This window comes from Aspergillus pseudodeflectus, assembly GCF_044049435.1.
Source record: "Aspergillus pseudodeflectus strain CBS 756.74 chromosome Unknown BJX68scaffold_81, whole genome shotgun sequence".
NCBI lineage: Eukaryota > Fungi > Ascomycota > Eurotiomycetes > Eurotiales > Aspergillaceae > Aspergillus > Aspergillus pseudodeflectus.
Window position 1 is genome coordinate 30,677 of NW_027263857.1, and position 15,852 is coordinate 46,528.

At 51.0% G+C, this 15,852-nt stretch overlaps 8 protein-coding genes across 8 annotated transcripts; 4 read left to right on the forward strand and 4 right to left on the reverse strand.

Annotated features, from left to right (window-relative positions):
* Positions 1–75: 75 nt before the first annotated feature.
* Positions 76–1,176, forward strand: rpnL (proteasome regulatory particle lid subunit rpnL). The gene is made up of 2 exons (XM_071041940.1): positions 76–756; positions 825–1,176. The coding sequence occupies exons 1-2, from the start codon at positions 199–201 to the stop codon at positions 1,101–1,103; spliced, it is 837 nt and encodes a 278-aa protein (XP_070893184.1). The 5' UTR covers positions 76–198; the 3' UTR covers positions 1,104–1,176.
* BJX68DRAFT_248575 (uncharacterized protein) lies at positions 1,177–2,768 on the reverse strand. Its single transcript, XM_071041941.1, has 2 exons — positions 2,425–2,768; positions 1,177–2,350 (listed from the first exon to the last, which is right to left on the reverse strand). The coding sequence occupies exons 1-2, from the start codon at positions 2,676–2,678 to the stop codon at positions 1,249–1,251; spliced, it is 1,356 nt and encodes a 451-aa protein (XP_070893185.1). The 5' UTR covers positions 2,679–2,768; the 3' UTR covers positions 1,177–1,248.
* Position 2,769: 1 nt separating this feature from the next.
* Positions 2,770–4,646, reverse strand: BJX68DRAFT_248577 (epoxide hydrolase family protein). Its single transcript, XM_071041942.1, has 8 exons — positions 4,252–4,646; positions 4,072–4,205; positions 3,750–4,022; positions 3,686–3,694; positions 3,450–3,639; positions 3,274–3,394; positions 3,055–3,213; positions 2,770–3,002 (listed from the first exon to the last, which is right to left on the reverse strand). Exons 1-8 carry the CDS (start codon positions 4,470–4,472, stop codon positions 2,907–2,909), a joined length of 1,203 nt encoding a protein of 400 aa, XP_070893186.1. The 5' UTR covers positions 4,473–4,646; the 3' UTR covers positions 2,770–2,906.
* A 500-nt stretch (positions 4,647–5,146) lies between these two features.
* On the forward strand, positions 5,147–6,242 carry BJX68DRAFT_279713 (DUF1917 domain-containing protein; the record flags this gene model as incomplete). Its single annotated transcript, XM_071048782.1, has 2 exons — positions 5,147–5,195; positions 5,242–6,242. 2 exons carry the CDS (start codon positions 5,147–5,149, stop codon positions 6,093–6,095), a joined length of 903 nt encoding a protein of 300 aa, XP_070893187.1. The 3' UTR covers positions 6,096–6,242.
* Positions 6,098–7,333, reverse strand: BJX68DRAFT_248580 (Vps51/Vps67-domain-containing protein). The gene has a single exon (XM_071041943.1). The coding sequence runs from the start codon at positions 7,276–7,278 to the stop codon at positions 6,391–6,393; it is 888 nt and encodes a 295-aa protein (XP_070893188.1). The 5' UTR covers positions 7,279–7,333; the 3' UTR covers positions 6,098–6,390.
* Positions 7,334–7,360: 27 nt separating this feature from the next.
* Positions 7,361–8,351, forward strand: BJX68DRAFT_210152 (OB fold domain-containing protein). The gene has a single exon (XM_071037718.1). It carries the CDS (start codon positions 7,497–7,499, stop codon positions 8,211–8,213), a length of 717 nt encoding a protein of 238 aa, XP_070893189.1. The 5' UTR covers positions 7,361–7,496; the 3' UTR covers positions 8,214–8,351.
* Positions 8,261–12,858, reverse strand: BJX68DRAFT_210109 (SKI complex subunit tetratricopeptide repeat protein SKI3). Its single transcript, XM_071037717.1, has 3 exons — positions 12,557–12,858; positions 12,303–12,503; positions 8,261–12,250 (listed from the first exon to the last, which is right to left on the reverse strand). The coding sequence occupies exons 1-3, from the start codon at positions 12,670–12,672 to the stop codon at positions 8,308–8,310; spliced, it is 4,260 nt and encodes a 1,419-aa protein (XP_070893190.1). The 5' UTR covers positions 12,673–12,858; the 3' UTR covers positions 8,261–8,307.
* On the forward strand, positions 12,849–15,792 carry BJX68DRAFT_248585 (sterylglucosidase 1). The gene is made up of 5 exons (XM_071041944.1): positions 12,849–12,978; positions 13,059–13,576; positions 13,638–14,569; positions 14,617–14,935; positions 14,987–15,792. Exons 2-5 carry the CDS (start codon positions 13,193–13,195, stop codon positions 15,620–15,622), a joined length of 2,271 nt encoding a protein of 756 aa, XP_070893191.1. The 5' UTR covers positions 12,849–12,978; positions 13,059–13,192; the 3' UTR covers positions 15,623–15,792.
* Positions 15,793–15,852: the final 60 nt, after the last annotated feature.

A 15,852-nucleotide genomic window follows, 5' to 3' on the forward strand; every position in this document is an offset into this window, starting at 1 on the left:
ATTATCACGTGACTTTGTCATGCCAAGATGATGCCGCGAAGCTGTTGGAATCCCGAAGTGAAGCTCCTCCGGACAACGTCAACCACCAAGCTCACAATCCTACAACACTCTTTCTCGTCTAAACACTCACCCCGCCTCGAACTCATACATATACTAGCATTTACCTGCCGCTGTACTTTCCTCACACATCCCGACACCATGGCCGGTGAACTCAAATCACTCGTCTCCGACCTTACCAACGCCGTCAACCGCAAGCAGTTCGACACCGCAAATGACCTCCTCAGCCGCGCAAAGCGCACTCTCCTTCTCCAAAACGCCCTGATCCCCACACCCTCTACATCTCCCGAGCTTATCATTCTCGCCCGTGAGATCCTTGAGACCGGAGCCCTCGCCGCCATCCGCCAAACCGACGCTCCCTCTTTCACACGCTACTACCAGCAGCTACAGCCCTTTTACGACCTCGAGCGAGACGCCACGAGCGCTAAGAAGGTCGATCCGAAGAACAGCCAGCGCAGCAAGATCACAGGGCTGTATCTCCTACTTCTATTGAGCTCCGGGGATAGCACAAGCTTCCATACGGTGTTGGAGGGGCTTGTGGAGGAGGCCAGTCTGAATGGGAAGTCGGTTGAGGACGATCCGTTTATCAAGTATCCGGTTGATCTTGAGCGAAATCTGATGGAGGGCAGCTATGATAAGGTTTGGAGGGAGACGAACTCTGAGCGGGTGCCGTCGGAGGACTTTGCGTTGTTTTCGAATGTACGACTTCCTTTGTTTGCCCTTCTAATTTTTTGTCCGAGTAGATGGAGAACTAATTAGTGTTCTAGGTCCTCGTCGGAACCATCCGCAGCGAAATCGCCGACTGCTCCGAGAAAGCCTACCCATCCCTCCCGATATCCAACGCCAAGAACCTCCTCTTCCTCGAATCCGAAGGCGCAGTCATGGAGTTCGCCCAGCAGCGCGGTTGGGTCCTTCGCGACGGCCGGATATACTTTCCCGTTGAAGCAGAGACCGCCACACGCTCGGAGAAGGATATCCTTGTGGCCAGCGGGACGATCATTGAAAATGCGATTGGGTATGCTCGAGAGCTGGAGACGATTGTCTAGATACACATATACAACCAACACATGTTGTTTCCCGGATGTACACGCTGCATCACATTATGAATCTTAGAGCGCTTTTATGACTTCGCGGTCTTGACTTCATTTCGTGTTCAGGGAGTCAAGTGTATGGAAGTTTTAGGTTCTATCTTCAGACCTTGACTCTCCATACACAGACCCTCTTATCGTAAAAACTACTCGACACGACCTTGATCTCAGCGCCCCCTTCAACAGCCGGATCCAGAGAATCCAACCCCCAAACACCCGAGGCGTAGTTCATACTCTCATGCTCTGTAAACTCCGCCAAAATCTCAATCTCAGCACTCACATCCTCCCCTCCATTCTCAGCAGAAACAGCAACCCTAACAACCCTCGTCCCGCCATGCATACAGCTCGCAAGCACCAGGAATGTCCACGTCTCCCCTCCGGCTGTAGTAGTGGTGGTATCAAGCAACTCCAAGCGCCAAACCCCACCTCCCAACCCTTCCTCCGCAACAACCCTGCCTCTTCCAGCCGCATGATAGACACGCAAGACTTCATCGTAGCTTCCCGTAAGCAGTAGCGGGGACCCAGACGTAAGCGGATGGTCAAGCGGAATCGGGAGCGGGAGGATGGACGTTAAGCCAGCGGTGTGGTGGAGGGCTCTATCAGATATGTTGAGGAGAGGTGGCGGGAGAGAATCTAATTCTGAGTCTGATTCTTGGTCCGCGGCTGGGTCTGTATCTGGGAAGCGGATAGTCTGCAACATTCCGAAGTCGTCGCCTGTGAAGAGGTAGGGGGTTGATTTGCGACTAGTTTTGTCCTCGGTGTCTTGATTCTGGTAAGGGAATGTTGCTGCCGCAACAAACCATATCTCGATTGGTTGCGTTGCGTTGAATGAAGCGAGTTCTGTCACTTCGTCATTCTCATTACCAGCAGTACCACGCTGGACAAGAGCACCGGAATCAACGCCGAAGACGCCCGTCCGTCCATCTGAGAATGTTACCGCGAAACCATCCCTTCCAAACCCAGGAAGCCAGCTCTTGGGCAACCAAGCCAGGAATAGTGTTGGAATAGAGGGGTCTTCGTGCACGGAGTAAGTAGCCAAATGAGTGAATCCCGTATCCTTCCCGTCCGAGTCCGAGTCAGAGACATTGACTGTGAACAGCGAGACGGTCCCCGCGCTCGTGGCGATTCCTAGCAGGTTAGGGATCCGCGGGTGGAAGTGCAAATCAAAGACTGCATGGGGCAGTGGGTATCTTGAGAGTTGTGTTCTGGTTCTCGGTTAGCATACAAACTATCAAACAGTATGCATAAGTGGAGAGGGAAGTGGAAAAAGGTCAAGTACAGTGCGTCCGTCTCCGGATCCAAGTTCCACAGCTGCAGCGAGCCAATTTTTGTTTGGCAAATTGTTTCCGTCTGTTCATTGTCTGAGCTCTCATCCTCTTCTGTGGTATTTGGGCTTTGGTTTGGTTTTGTCTCTGATGAGAGGAGGTATGTTCCTATGACAAAGTTGTTCGGCGATGCTGGGCAGAATTGCAGGCAGCTTGGGGGTTGATCGAGGTAGGTTGTTGTTTTTGAGGCTGGGTGCTGGGGGATCATTTTGATTACTCAAAGCTCATTTGGCAGTTCTTTGAGATCGAGTTTGATTGGTCCTAGAATAGGATGTGATGATATTTTACTATAGTTGGGAGATGTAGAAATATAAAAGCAGATCGCGTGAGATTTGCGTTGTTGAGGTCTTGGCGGGGCAGCGAAACTATATCTAGAGCAACCAGAGATACCTGAAGAATATATGAAAAAGTATTCGTATATCGAAGCTAGAAATGACTATTTCGAGACAGTAGCAGGCCAAACCTGTGAAATGAATTCCACCAGATCCTCTTTGATCGCCTTTGGCTGCTCAAGAGCGGCGAAATGTCCACCCTAGTACATGTTAGCCCTGAGAAAAACCAACGTTCTAATTCAACAATCCCACCTTTGTATGCTCCTTAAAGTATACTAGATTCCCAGTCTTGGCAACCCACGACCGAGGCACCGGCATCAGCTCCTGCGGGAAATATGAGAAACCCAGTGGTTTGTGGATGTAGAAGTCCGTTGTCAGAGAAGCTGTAGCATCGCGGGGGGCAAGGGTATTCTGGATTGCATTAGTTTTATCTCTGGTATAGTAACGGATAGGTAATCACGTAGGGGTTACCTCGCGGTATGGATATATAGCCCTCGGGTAGGTGTCTGTAAGCCAGTACAGGGTGACCAGCTCTAGGATGGTCTCCGACGATAAGGGAGCATCTGGCCATTCGAGGTATTTTTCTCCAATCCTATACACTTTTAGATACGGGAAGAGGAGATTTAGGGAGGGAGGGCGAAGCTTACCATGCGAGTAACGCCAGAGGACTTGAGGATAGTACATGTCCAATCGTTGCAGGCCTAGTGGCATGCTCCTGGGCATATGCCCTACCCGACTCTAGAAAAGCGCGGTAACGCTCTAGTCCCAGTTTCTCAAGGTCGCTTAGGTCCTCGTCAGAAACGCCTTCAGGACGGGTGGGCGTCGGGCAGAAGTTCACTATTGGATTAACCTATGTTGTCTTGTCACTGGGCTCGACACTTACAATGAACCGCTGGAAAAGTCAGCACTGGTAGATTGATTCAAATAATACCCAAGATTAAACTCACCTTTGCAGCCATCATAGTTCAAGCTTAAGAGCCTGGAAATCCTGCTCCCAATATCACCTCCTTGAGCCACATATCCGCTCCCAAGACCTATATTCTGCATCAGCTGGTTGATGGCGCGGGCACTATCGGTATTGGTCCAGTTCTTGTGCAGCGGGGGCCCAGAAGAGAAGGCATAGCCGGGGAGTGACGGGACGATCAAGTGATATGGCAAGGTGCTAGGCGTAAATTCGTCCCGAAATAGCTGGAGCAAGGGGAGGAATTCAAAATAGCTCCCTATAGTCCTTATGAGTATATGGCTCCACAGAAGCATTATGGGGCATACCAGGCCATCCATGAAGCAGAACAATAGGCACTGCGTCGGCCTTCTCAGAGAACAAGGCTGCAAAGTGGACGGTGAGGCCCTCAATCTCTGTTGTATACTGAGGAAAGCTGTTTGCCCGAGCTTCAACTTCTCGCCTGTGAGAATCAGCAACTGATCCTCCGTATACCGCTCATCTCATACCAGTCAAAGCTGTTCAGCCACTCATCTTTCCTCGCACTAATCCAGCCATGTGTCACGCCAAACCGGCCATCTTCCCGCGTATTCTCATACGTCTGGGGTCCGATCTTCGAGAGCTTCACCAGCGTCTTGAACTCAGAGAGCTGCTCATCTGAAACCGCAATGCGAAATATAGACGGAGTGATCTTCGCAGTAGATGGTAGCTTGGAGAATGGAGCAGACATTCTGATGGCTTTGTTGAATGTCTCGCGAGGCTTGCTTTGTGTAATGTGTTGAACGAACAGGGAGACTAGGAGAATGTTGCTATATACCGTCCGAGAGCATTAAGAATGCGGGGTAATTGGTCATGAAAGGGATCTAGATGTGCCTATCAATTTTGATTCTAATCATGTTGATGCCTGCTTGCGTCTCGTCTGTCTGCCTGGTAGAAACATGGATCAAGGATCTATTGGTGTCATTTTCGACCCCACTGATATCATTGGAGGATCTGGGAGAATATTCATGATGAGCCCAAGTGAGTCATGCTGATTGGAAAGTCCCATTAAATTCCATTGTTGACAGCTGAATATTATTAATTGAAGGAGAAGATCTGACGTCTACCGGCTGCAACCTCAAGAGGCGTCTAGAAGATGAAACTGGTTGGGGGACGTGGTGATTTTCGCGATTGAAGAGATGAAACAGAAACCTTGAGAGCTGACGGCAAGATTTTCTGCGAAGGAAGAGATTTGAAGATCAATGGGAGAGGTCATACAAAGAAGCCGAGTCTTTGTGGTGGATCCCAATCAGGAAAGTTGAAACAACAGCTTGGAAGAAAGCTGCTCAAGTTTGAGCAAACACAAATCCATCATGACATTTTTAACATCAACGTAAACAGTAACTTTCTACCAAGAGCTGCAAGATGGCAGACCTCAAGCCAGATGACCTCTCAGACGACTCCAGCTTTTATGGTAAGCCCTCCAATAGTTTTCCAGGTCATTGCTAACGGTATGACAGGAGAGGAAGATGAAACCACACGATTGGAGCAGGAAGCAACAGAATACGACACACAGAAGTACTGGACGAAAATCCACCCACATCTCCTCTCAACTCTCCAAGAGAAAGTTCGGAACGAGGAAAAACAACGAGCCACACAGAAAATGTCGCCCACGCCCATGGACATCGATAAACCAACATGCATGCCACCCGACAGACTCGGTCGCGGTGAGTCGAGCTCTGCGTTCCTCGCACGTCTCCCAGCCTCAACTACAAAAGAAGAGAATGCTGGACCCTGGATATATCTTCATACACCCGAAAGCGAAAGGGAACAACCCGATATCGCCACTCTCCAACGAAGGGGCCTGGAAGCGCTCTACGCCTATGAAAACGAAGAAGCGCGCTTACGGCAGGAGAATGACCAGAAGGGTGGTAGTAACGTTGCGCTTTCACGGAAACTTTCCCCGCTAAGGCGCGAGCTCGAAGCGCGTCTCTTTGCGCTGGCGCAGGAGACGGACGTGGTGTCTGGCAAGTGGCTGCTGTTTACCACGCCGGATAGAGTTGATTCGTACTGGAGGCGGGTCGTTGAGGGGACGATGCGGGGGGAGCTGGGGTACGCGGCTAAGGTTGCTACGGATGCCGGTGGTGCGCAGAAGGCGAGGCTCATCTGTGTGTATACGAAGGATTATCGGGATCGCGAGGATATCAAGCGGGTGCTCATGAGTTTGATGGAGCTGGGACTGGTAAGAAAGGGGGAGAGGCCGGTTTATTACAAGTGTGATGTGTTGACGTATCTGGAAATCATGTCGGGGAATCCGTATGGATTGAAGCCGACTTTGTGTTCGAGCGCGGATGTTATGAATGGCAAGGTCTAAAGCTCTTGGTATCTGAATTAATGTCTATAGACGGGATAATGAGATGACGACTGATGACTGTCACTCTATGCTATATATCAAAGGGTCGTTTCTCATGGCCTTCCTAAGTCTGTCAGTGCAGAGGTAGGCATGGCGTTTAGGTGTACGCTGGGTCTGGTTTTGGCGAGACCATGGTGACGGCCGCGAACAACATGTTCTGTTGCTGGGGGCTGGCCAGGCCAGCGAGGCGGGCTAGGTTGCTGAGGACAGTGGTATCCGCGTGAACGATTGAAAGGGTGTAGGATACCAAAATCCTTCAGGCATCGTCGACTTGCATAACCTTCTCACAAGCCTCTCGTACCTCCGCAACACCCTTGACCTCGTGCCACTTATCGAGCAGCTTGTACACCTCATCCCAGTCTTTCTCCGCCTCCTCCCTCTTCCCATCCATAACAAGCCCCTCTAGTCTCTTCGGCGCCGCCAGAACCCACTTAACTGTCTCCTTCTCCGCTAGTTTCCTCCCTGATTCATCCCCCGCATTGTCCTTCGCCTCCCTCATCCGCTTCCTCAACTCCTCCCCCTCCTGGATCAACCCACCCGCCGTCTCCGCCACAAACGCAATGGCCGGTCCCAATGTCTTGGTCATAGTCAGCGGCGCCCCTCGCTCATCCATACTCTGCCTCATCTTCCCAATCGTCTCGACCGCGCGAATCAGCTTCGAATAGTTATCGTACACCAACGCCTTGCGCTCGCCATCGAGCGTGCGGATGTCGCCAACGAGCGTATTCTCCGCTTTGAGTATCGTAGACAAGGAGCTCGTAGCTAGGAGGTTATTGACGTAGCGCTGTGGGTCGAAATCGGGACTGTCGAGTTCTGTCCCCGTTGTAACCACGGATGGGTTGGAGATGTCGCCGGCGTCCGTGTGCCGGGGGACGCTGCGCGATCGGGCATTGGGGGCGCCGCCAGCGACGGCCGCGGCATCGGATGGTTTGAGGTTGTAGTAGTCTCTGAGGGCTGTACGGTTTCGGCGTGGGTGGAGGGATGGGGAGACGGCGCGGGCTGTTGAGGGGGTTGAGGCAGCGCTGAGGCTGCCGGTGATGGATGTGTTTAGAGCGTCGAGGGATGGGCGGCGCGAGGAGGCTGGTGTGGGCGAGCGGGCTCGGGATGAAGCGATTGAGGGGCGCGGCGAAGAAACTGTAGACATTTCGTGGTGGAGAGAGGGGAAGCAATTATGGTTCACGACGTCGAGGATAGTAGATGGTAAGGAGAAAGAAGATAGATAAGATGACAGCTCTACGCGGCGATTCCCCCGGATTTGCTCCGCAGCCTCAACTTTTTACCATTCCAGCCCCAACTCCAGCCCCAACTCCAACCAAACACAAACATCCACCTAGCGACAATGCTAATGTGAAACAACTCACAATGGCAAACATTCAAGACCAAATAACTACCCACCTTCTCCAGACGAAATCCCTTCCCGTCTCCCCGACCTGGCTACGCAGCTTCCTCTCTACAATCAGCGCCGCCCAACGCAACACCCCAATTCCAGCATTAACCCAAACAGCGCTCTTCCGCCTCCTCACCTCCGATATCCGCGAATCCCTGACCTCTAGCCCTTCTGCAATACTTCCCGTCGACATCTCCGACACCAACGTTCGAGAACGCCGCCTCACGGGGACCATCCCCGTACAAGTCCTCGACATCGAAGACATTGGAACCAGTGCCTGGAGCCAAGTCGAAGCCATCGAGCGTGTAGAGCGGGGTGAGGCGGTTCGAGGACGGGAAATTGTGCGGACGGTCAATGTTGGCGACGAGGATCAGGATGAGCTTGCTACTACTGCGAATGCGAATGCGAGTAATGGGCCGCATCGGTTGATTCTGCAAGATGCGAAAGGGACAAGGGTGATGGGGATTGAGATGAAGAAGATCACTGGACTTGCGATTGGGAAAATGGCTATTGGGGCGAAATTGCTCTTGCGGGGCGTTGTTGTGGCGAGGGGTATGATTCTCTTGACGCCGGACAGTGTTACATTGCTCGGGGGAAAGGTTGAGGCGATGGATCAGGCTTGGAGAGCTGGGAGGAAGGAGAGGTTGCTGCAGAAAGTCACCGAAGCAGGGACAGATACTGGACGTGCATGAGAGTTTAGCTAAAGGCGGTAAGTTATGGACGTTGGTTTATCATTCATTTCTAATGCAAGTATAGTTCATATATTCAAGGCTGAGCCAAAATGGGTCAAGTAGTCGAAGAGACCACATGGCTCACTTCCTGCCAACCGCTCTTCATCCATGGCGCGACCATGATCGCCCTTAATGCATCACTAGCCTTGCCGGTCTGTGCATAGGCGTTGGATAGATCGGCTGCGTCGAGGTTGCCACGAGGAGGAACACTCCGTAGCGCTGTCTTGACGCCCATTTCAGCAGGGTATGGCTCCTGAGAAGCGGAAGATAGCTCTAACCATCCCTCAGGGTCCCATGGTGCTCTCATCACTGCAGCGGCCGCCTCTCCAATACGTCTTGTCTCTTCAGGAACCCCCGATTCATTGGCGATACATAAGGAGATAGCTGTCAAGAGCTTGACAAGTCTCGCTCTTTCATGAATCTCAATGTCATCTCTCGTGATCATGTTGTGGAGGTCAGACTCGACAGCTTCGATAACGTCTTTGTCGTCATCAAGTAGGGCAATGGCTCCCAGCAGCGTAACTGCACCGACGTGATCTGTATGGTTTTCCACGCATTCAAACAGCTGTTGTCGAGCGACTGTTCGCTCCTCCTCCCCACCCTTCGCCCACAATACCTGTGCGAGAAGACAGACGACATCTGGCGCGTTATCTGCTTCTTGAAGCGCATCGCGGAACATATCGATTGCGTTGTCCATCGCTCTCATGTAGTAATGCGCTAAACCAGCCGTCAAATGTGCCGACAGGCGCAAGTTCTTGTACATTTCGGGCTCGAATTTATCGGAATCATCCTCGCCTGACAGCATAAGCGCAGTCTCTGCCTTTTCGGCGGCTTCTTCGTATTCCTGACGTGCTAGGAGCACGCGCGCAATATCGGCATTGGCTTGCACGAACCTGGAGAGAGATGCTGCGGATTCCGAGACCTCATACTCAGATTCAACATGAGAACACAGACTTCGCAAGCTGGCTTCAGCGTCTGTGAGTTCACCAATTCTTTCGGCAAGAAGAGAGAAGAGATGGACGAAGGGAAGATCAGACGGGTCTTGACTAGTAAGCTGATACAATGTGAAGAATGGTTGGATAAGCTGCGAGACCTCGTTTGACGCGGAGGCATCCGTGACAAGATGGTCGAAAAGAGTAAGTGTGTACTGCTGTTTCGGCAATTTCGACGATGACCGGGAAATATCAAAGGCATGCTCGAACAATCCTCTAGCCTCTCGTGGTTCGCCGAACAGGAGGGCTAGGAAACCCTGACCAACCCAGGCAAGTGAATAGTCTGGATCGGTTGACTGCGCCCGAGTAAACGCTTCGTTGGATAGCTGGATATCGTTGTGTATGAGGTAAAGAGTTCCCAGGTTTGTCCATACTTGCGCGCTCCTGTCGTTCAAATGCAGACTTCGGACAAAAGCGTGTTGTGCGATCCGTGGGCTCATGCTCGTAGTCACCACTCCGAGGGCGTTCCAGAACTCGGAATTTCCAGCTTCCAGCTCAATGGCCCTTTTGAAGGAACGCATTGCTGCTTTCAAGAACTTGCGAGACTGCTTTTTTCCATCTCCACTTGGCCTGATGCTTTTGTATGATCGATACTCTGCCCATCCAAGATTGTACCATGATACTGCCTGAGCGTGGATGTCTTGTAACGAGACATGTATGGCACGCTTGTAGGCTAGGATAGAAGCGTACATGCACTCGTTTGCCAGAATCGAAACCTCCTTCTCATCCTTGAGTTCAGGCAGGTAGTTCTGTCCCACTTCATCGATATCTGTAAGAATGTCAAGAGCGGAGGGTTCAAGCTGTGTAGTAAGCAACCCCCGAATCTCGTTCATGGGTAGCTTGTTGGCTTTCGACTTGATGTAAGAGAAGATCGTGCATGCATCTCCCACGCCTTTCCACAGGTTGAAAATGTCGACGCGCTCGGTTGCCAGTGACTTGGCTACCATAATAGCCCTTCCGGCAAGCTCGGCGCAGTCATTGAACAGTCCGGATTCTAGACTCTTCCAGGAATTTTCTGTAAGTGTTTGAAGCAGAGCGATCGTGACACCCAGTTCATTGGGGCGAAACTTTAGCACGTCCTCGTATCTTCTGATCGCATCGTCGTATTCGCCCAGCTCCCGCTTCACGTTAGCCAGCATGTATCGAGCGAACCATATCTGTTCCTGATCGGACTTTGATAATGTAGATTCCAACTCCTGGGCATGCTCAAATGCCTTTGTAGCGGCGATGTATCTTCCGGAGTTATGGTAGCTTTCACCCAAACCAACCCAAGAATGGTAGTCGCCTGGGCTGATACGCAGAGCTGCTTGAAACGAAACGATGCTCTTAGGGTATTGTTGCTTGTTAATCTGAACTGTACCTAGAGCAGCGTAGGGCCAGCTGTATCCCTTTCTTTTCGAGCCTGGCGCGGGTTTGGCCTTCCCTGAATCGACGACGCGTTGAGAGACAGCCTCAACGAGGTCCCATTCTTTCTGGTCTGCAAACGTTCTCGCCAACCTCTCGGCTGCAACGATTTCCGACGCAGATAACTCGAACGCTTTGTGGAAGCACCTCCGCGCTCTTGTTTTGTCCTTCTTATAGTCGGCATAATAGATACCCAAGCTGGTATATGCCGGCGCGTAGTTTAGACTGGATTGGATGGACGCTAAGAAACTAGCATACGCACCATTTCTGTCTTTGCGCGCGGACGATGATGGGTCGATTTCCCATTGACAGTAACCGATGCGGTAGAGGATTTCACCTTTGAAGTCTCGATTTTCGAGTTGCGAGGTTTGCAGCTCCTCCAGCACGTCCTGAAGTCCAGATAGGCCTGCTTCTAGATCTCCGTTAAGCGCTCTAGACCATGACAATTCGCCACGAACCTTGAGGTTTGACGGGTCTCGTTCGAGAGCGCGCTCCAAGAAATTGACGGCTTCGGGGTAGTCTTCGTCGACCTTGAGGATGAGACCAATGCCGAGAAGACAGCTGGTTGAGGTGGGTTGCCTTTGCAGAATATCCTGGAAGATACTCCGAGCTTCTGGATGATTTCGCGGAGACTGGTAGTAGATAAGGGAGTTTGCAAGAGCGATGTTCAAGGAATCAGCGGTATTTTGTAGGCTGATACCCGTCCTTTTGACAGCATCGTGTAGGTTCTGGAGGCCTTTGCGGCACACATCGACGACGCTCTCGTATTCCTCAAGCGACAGGTAGAGTTCACCCATGATCCTGTGAGCAACAATGGAGGTAGAGCACATTTCTAGACCTTCCACCATCAAAATAAGTCGGTCCTGGGCAGCCACTTCACTATTCTCTCCATTAGCGGTACCGTTCTCGACCTTCTCGACCTTGTCCGCCTCTTCTTGATCCGGCTTGGTGGGCTCTTTGGGGAACGGAGAAATGTCACTACCCAGAAAGCCCTTGAGAACCTTTGTGAGGTCATTTTCAGGGAAAAATTCGATAAAATCCTCCAAGAATCCGCGGTCCCATTGAGAGAAGTCTTCGACATCCTGCCATTCTAGGACGATCTTCCAGGCAAGCTCGAAAGGGTGTTTGATAATCACCATATCACGAGCAGCCTGCACCACCTCTTCTCTCTTCGCGTCCTTTTCATTGGCAGGTAAGACAGTAAGTATGTCATAAGCCCTCTGTAACAACTTTTCCTCGTACGCCCGTCGAACTTGATCATCATGAGACCAATTGACTATTCCACGGTAAAGCTGTTCCAGCTCGCTTCGTTTGTAGGCCTCGCGTTTTACGTCGAGCGTCACTTGGTCGATTCGCGCACCGAGCCGGGTTCTTCGTTCACCAATTTCACGATTGATGAATTCTCTTTCTTCCGATTCCGTGATCTCAATGAGACGCTGGTAGGTGTGTGCAGGATTGGGTATACGACCTTCGAGGAAGCTGTATAAAGGACTGGTCGGTAGATGTAGCTCAAGGGCTTTCTTATACTGTAGGCGAGTTCCATTCTTCTTAACAAAGGCGATATATTTGTCCACAGTGTCCTGGCATCGGTGTTTATCGTCCCTGGCCAATTAGCAATCATGGTTCGTTGTAACTGCTCGGTTCCTCGACTTACAAGTCGGCAAATATTTGACCAAGGTTTATAACCACCTCTCGATATTGCTCAAGCTTCTGATTTCCTTGCTTCTCATAGAGGCTTATAAGTCCCTGCCATGCCGTCTTGTCATCGCCCTTGATGCGAGTGGCCGCGAAATACGCTTTTTCGGCGTCTTGGGTTCGATTGAGTTTATCCTGTGCAAGACCGAGAAAGACATTCCTATGAAGAGAACAATCAGTCAAGGACTCGAAGCTATCGTAATGAGCACCCACGCATGGTAGTTCTGCGGTTGTTCCTTCACAAGAGCTTTGGCTTTGTCGGCTGCAAGCTCGAAATTCTTCGAGTCGAGCGCTGTCCGCACTTCCTTGAGGGCGGCCTTGCTTGACATCCTAATGCAGCCGCCTCATGACCTTGCCCGCAGTTGATTCGTGATATGAGAGCTTCTTGAAGGTGGGAAAATGCTCTCGGCTGTGGGGCGCCGAAGGACAGTGCGTGGGCTGTGGTACGTCAGAGCGGCTTATCGTGAGGTAGCGCCGTTTCTCCGCACCTCTTGACTGCAGCTCTCTCCTTGTTCCTCTCTCGTCAAGAATAGGCAGATCTTTTGATGCCTATCGGTGGTGAAACGCCTGGCACACCTTCCCCTGAAACAGGTCTCACTGGAATGAGGTCTTTGCAATAATTACAGCTGATCGTCGTAAGTTTATCCAGCCTGTCGGTCGCATCGGAGTATGGTCCGATAACCTTATCAACGATCCTGGTGCCTGACCCTCGCAGTGAAACTAGAGCGCTGAAGCTCCTGCCAGTGTCTCGATTGTATTCGACTCGGTTGCTATTTCTGTTGTACCTCGCCTTCACATATCCTTTCCGCCAACAACCGCCGATCCTCCATCCAACGGATTGCAGTCAGCATGGCGCCCCGTCGTCTCCGAATTGATGGCACAAAGTTTAAGGACCCCCAGAATCGTGAGATTACACTTAGGGGAATCAATATTGCCGGCGAGGCCAAATACCCCAGGATTCCTGATGTCCCCTCGAACGTCGCGGATGGATTCTTTGACGCCGATCATGTCTCTTTCGTTGGACGGCCATTCTCGCTTGATGATGCACATACACACTTCTCAAGGTTACGCGAATGGGGTTACAACACTATCAGATACATATTCACCTGGGAAGCAATTGAGCATGAGGGACCTGGCAAATATGACGATGAATGGATAGCTTTCACAATTGAGGTCTTGAGGATCGCAAAGCAGTACGAATTCTACGTATTTATGGATCCACATCAGGATGTGGTACGTATCCTACTTTGGAATGAGAACCATTGGGGATAAGCTAACTGGCAGGCTCTTATAGTGGTCAAGACTTTCGGGAGGCTCTGGGGCACCTGCCTGGACGCTTTACGCGGCAGGCCTAGACCCCAGGGGCTTCAAGAAGACACAAGCTGCTTTAGTGCAGAATACCTGGGATAGTCCGGCTGAGTTTCCAAAGATGATATGGGCCACAAATTATACTAGACTGGTCTGCCAAACGATGTTCACACTCTTCTGGGCAGGGAGAGATTTTGCACCTAAGGCGGTAATAGACGGCGTGAATATCCAGGAATATCTCCAAGGTCATTTCATAGCCGCGATCAAATATTTTGCCCAAAAGATACACGACGCTGGTGACATCGAAAATGAGGTGGTCATCGGATGGGAAAGCCTTAACGAACCTCAGCGAGGACTAATTGGTTACCAAGACATCTCCGTCATTCCCGCAGATCAGCAGCTCCAGCTAGGGACATCACCGACTGCTTTCCAAGCAATCCTTACGGGTTCAGGACGTGCATGCGAAGAGGCAACTTGGGGATTTGGAGGATTCGGCCCATACCAAAGCGGCCGAGAACTGATCGACCCAGAAGGGGAGACTGCTTGGCTACCGGTGACCTATGATGACACGAAGTACGGTTGGAACAGAGACCCCAACTGGAAGTTGGGGGAATGTCTGTGGGCTCAGCATGGGGTCTGGGATCCAGTGACAGATGAGCTACTACAGAAGGACTACTTTGCTAAAAAGCCGCGAACCGGGGAGCCGCTCGACTACGACAAATTCACGAATACCTACTTCTTAGAGCATTATAGAGCATATACCGAAGCGATCCGAAGTGTGTGGCCTGGTTCGATCATGCTGTGCCAGCCTCCTGTGATGGAAATTCCACCTGACCTCAAGGGATCGAATGATGATGATCCCAACATGATTCACGCTGTTCACTACTATGACGGGCTCACCCTTATGTCGAAACATTGGTGAGTCAAGATGATGGAACTCTGAATTGCCCATCTAACATGGACAGGAACCGGTTATACAACGTGGATGTTATTGGCGTTCTTCGTGGAAAATATCTTACACCAGCTTTTGGGGTCAAGATAGGAGAGACTGCTATCAGAAACTGCTTGCGCGATCAACTCAAATTTCTTAGGGAAGAAAGCTTACGATACATGGGCAACCACCCTGTAATCTTTAGTGAGACTGGCATACCATACGACATGGATGACAAGCATGCCTACAAAACTGGCGACTACAGCAGCCAGATCAGTGCTATGGATGCCATTCACTATGCCCTAGAAGGGAGCACTTCGAATGGGTTCACATTATGGGTCTATACCGCAAGGGTAAGAACCCCAAAAACGATGTAAGGGCACTGCTACTAACACCTGTTCTAGAATGATCACGAATGGGGCGACCAGTGGAATGGAGAGGATCTTTCGATATACTCTGTCGATGACCTGGAACTTCCTAGCAGCAAGTCCCTTCAAGATCATGAATTGCACAGCCGGTCAGACCACGGTTCCCCCTCCTACTCGTCCAGTCATCATGCAACCAACCAAGAAATAAGCCCTCGGAATCTAAAAGACGCTATCAAGACCCCTTCTATCACCTCAGAAGTCTCACAACTGGACGAAGATAAACTTGGGTACCGTGCTGCCGAAGCCTTCATCCGACCTAGTCCTATCTATACAAATGGACTGATATCTGACCACGTCTTTGACTTGAAGAACTGCACTTTTACCATGTCGCTCATCGGAAACCCAGCTGATGTGCCAACGGAAATTTACCTGCCTGATTTTCATTTTCCAGACACGGCCACCCGAGTGGCTACCACCGCTGGAAAGTGGTCCATTGATTACGTGGAGTTTAAGCATGCCCGGTTTCAGAGACTCCAATGGTGGCATCCCGAGGGTGAACAGAGCATCAAAATCGAAGGCAAAAAGCGTAAAGGAGGCGCGCTGGCAGCTCCTTCGGCAGAGGACGTAAGCTATCTTGAACAGTGCCAAAAGGGAGGATGTACGGTGATGTAATGTCTCGGACTCTCGTGAACCAGTGGCTTGTTTATGGCGATGCTGTTGGCGTTTCGCGGTTGCTTTAGACTCAAGGTCAATTGACACTTAGTATTGGCATGATTATGCTCCGTTCGGCATGGTACTTTACTAACTCATAGGCGGTACTATTTGGTAGTCTAGAATATACCTGCATAGTATGCCTGAAAGCACAGGCAACAAAGAGCTTCTTATCTGATGGCAGCTCTTAT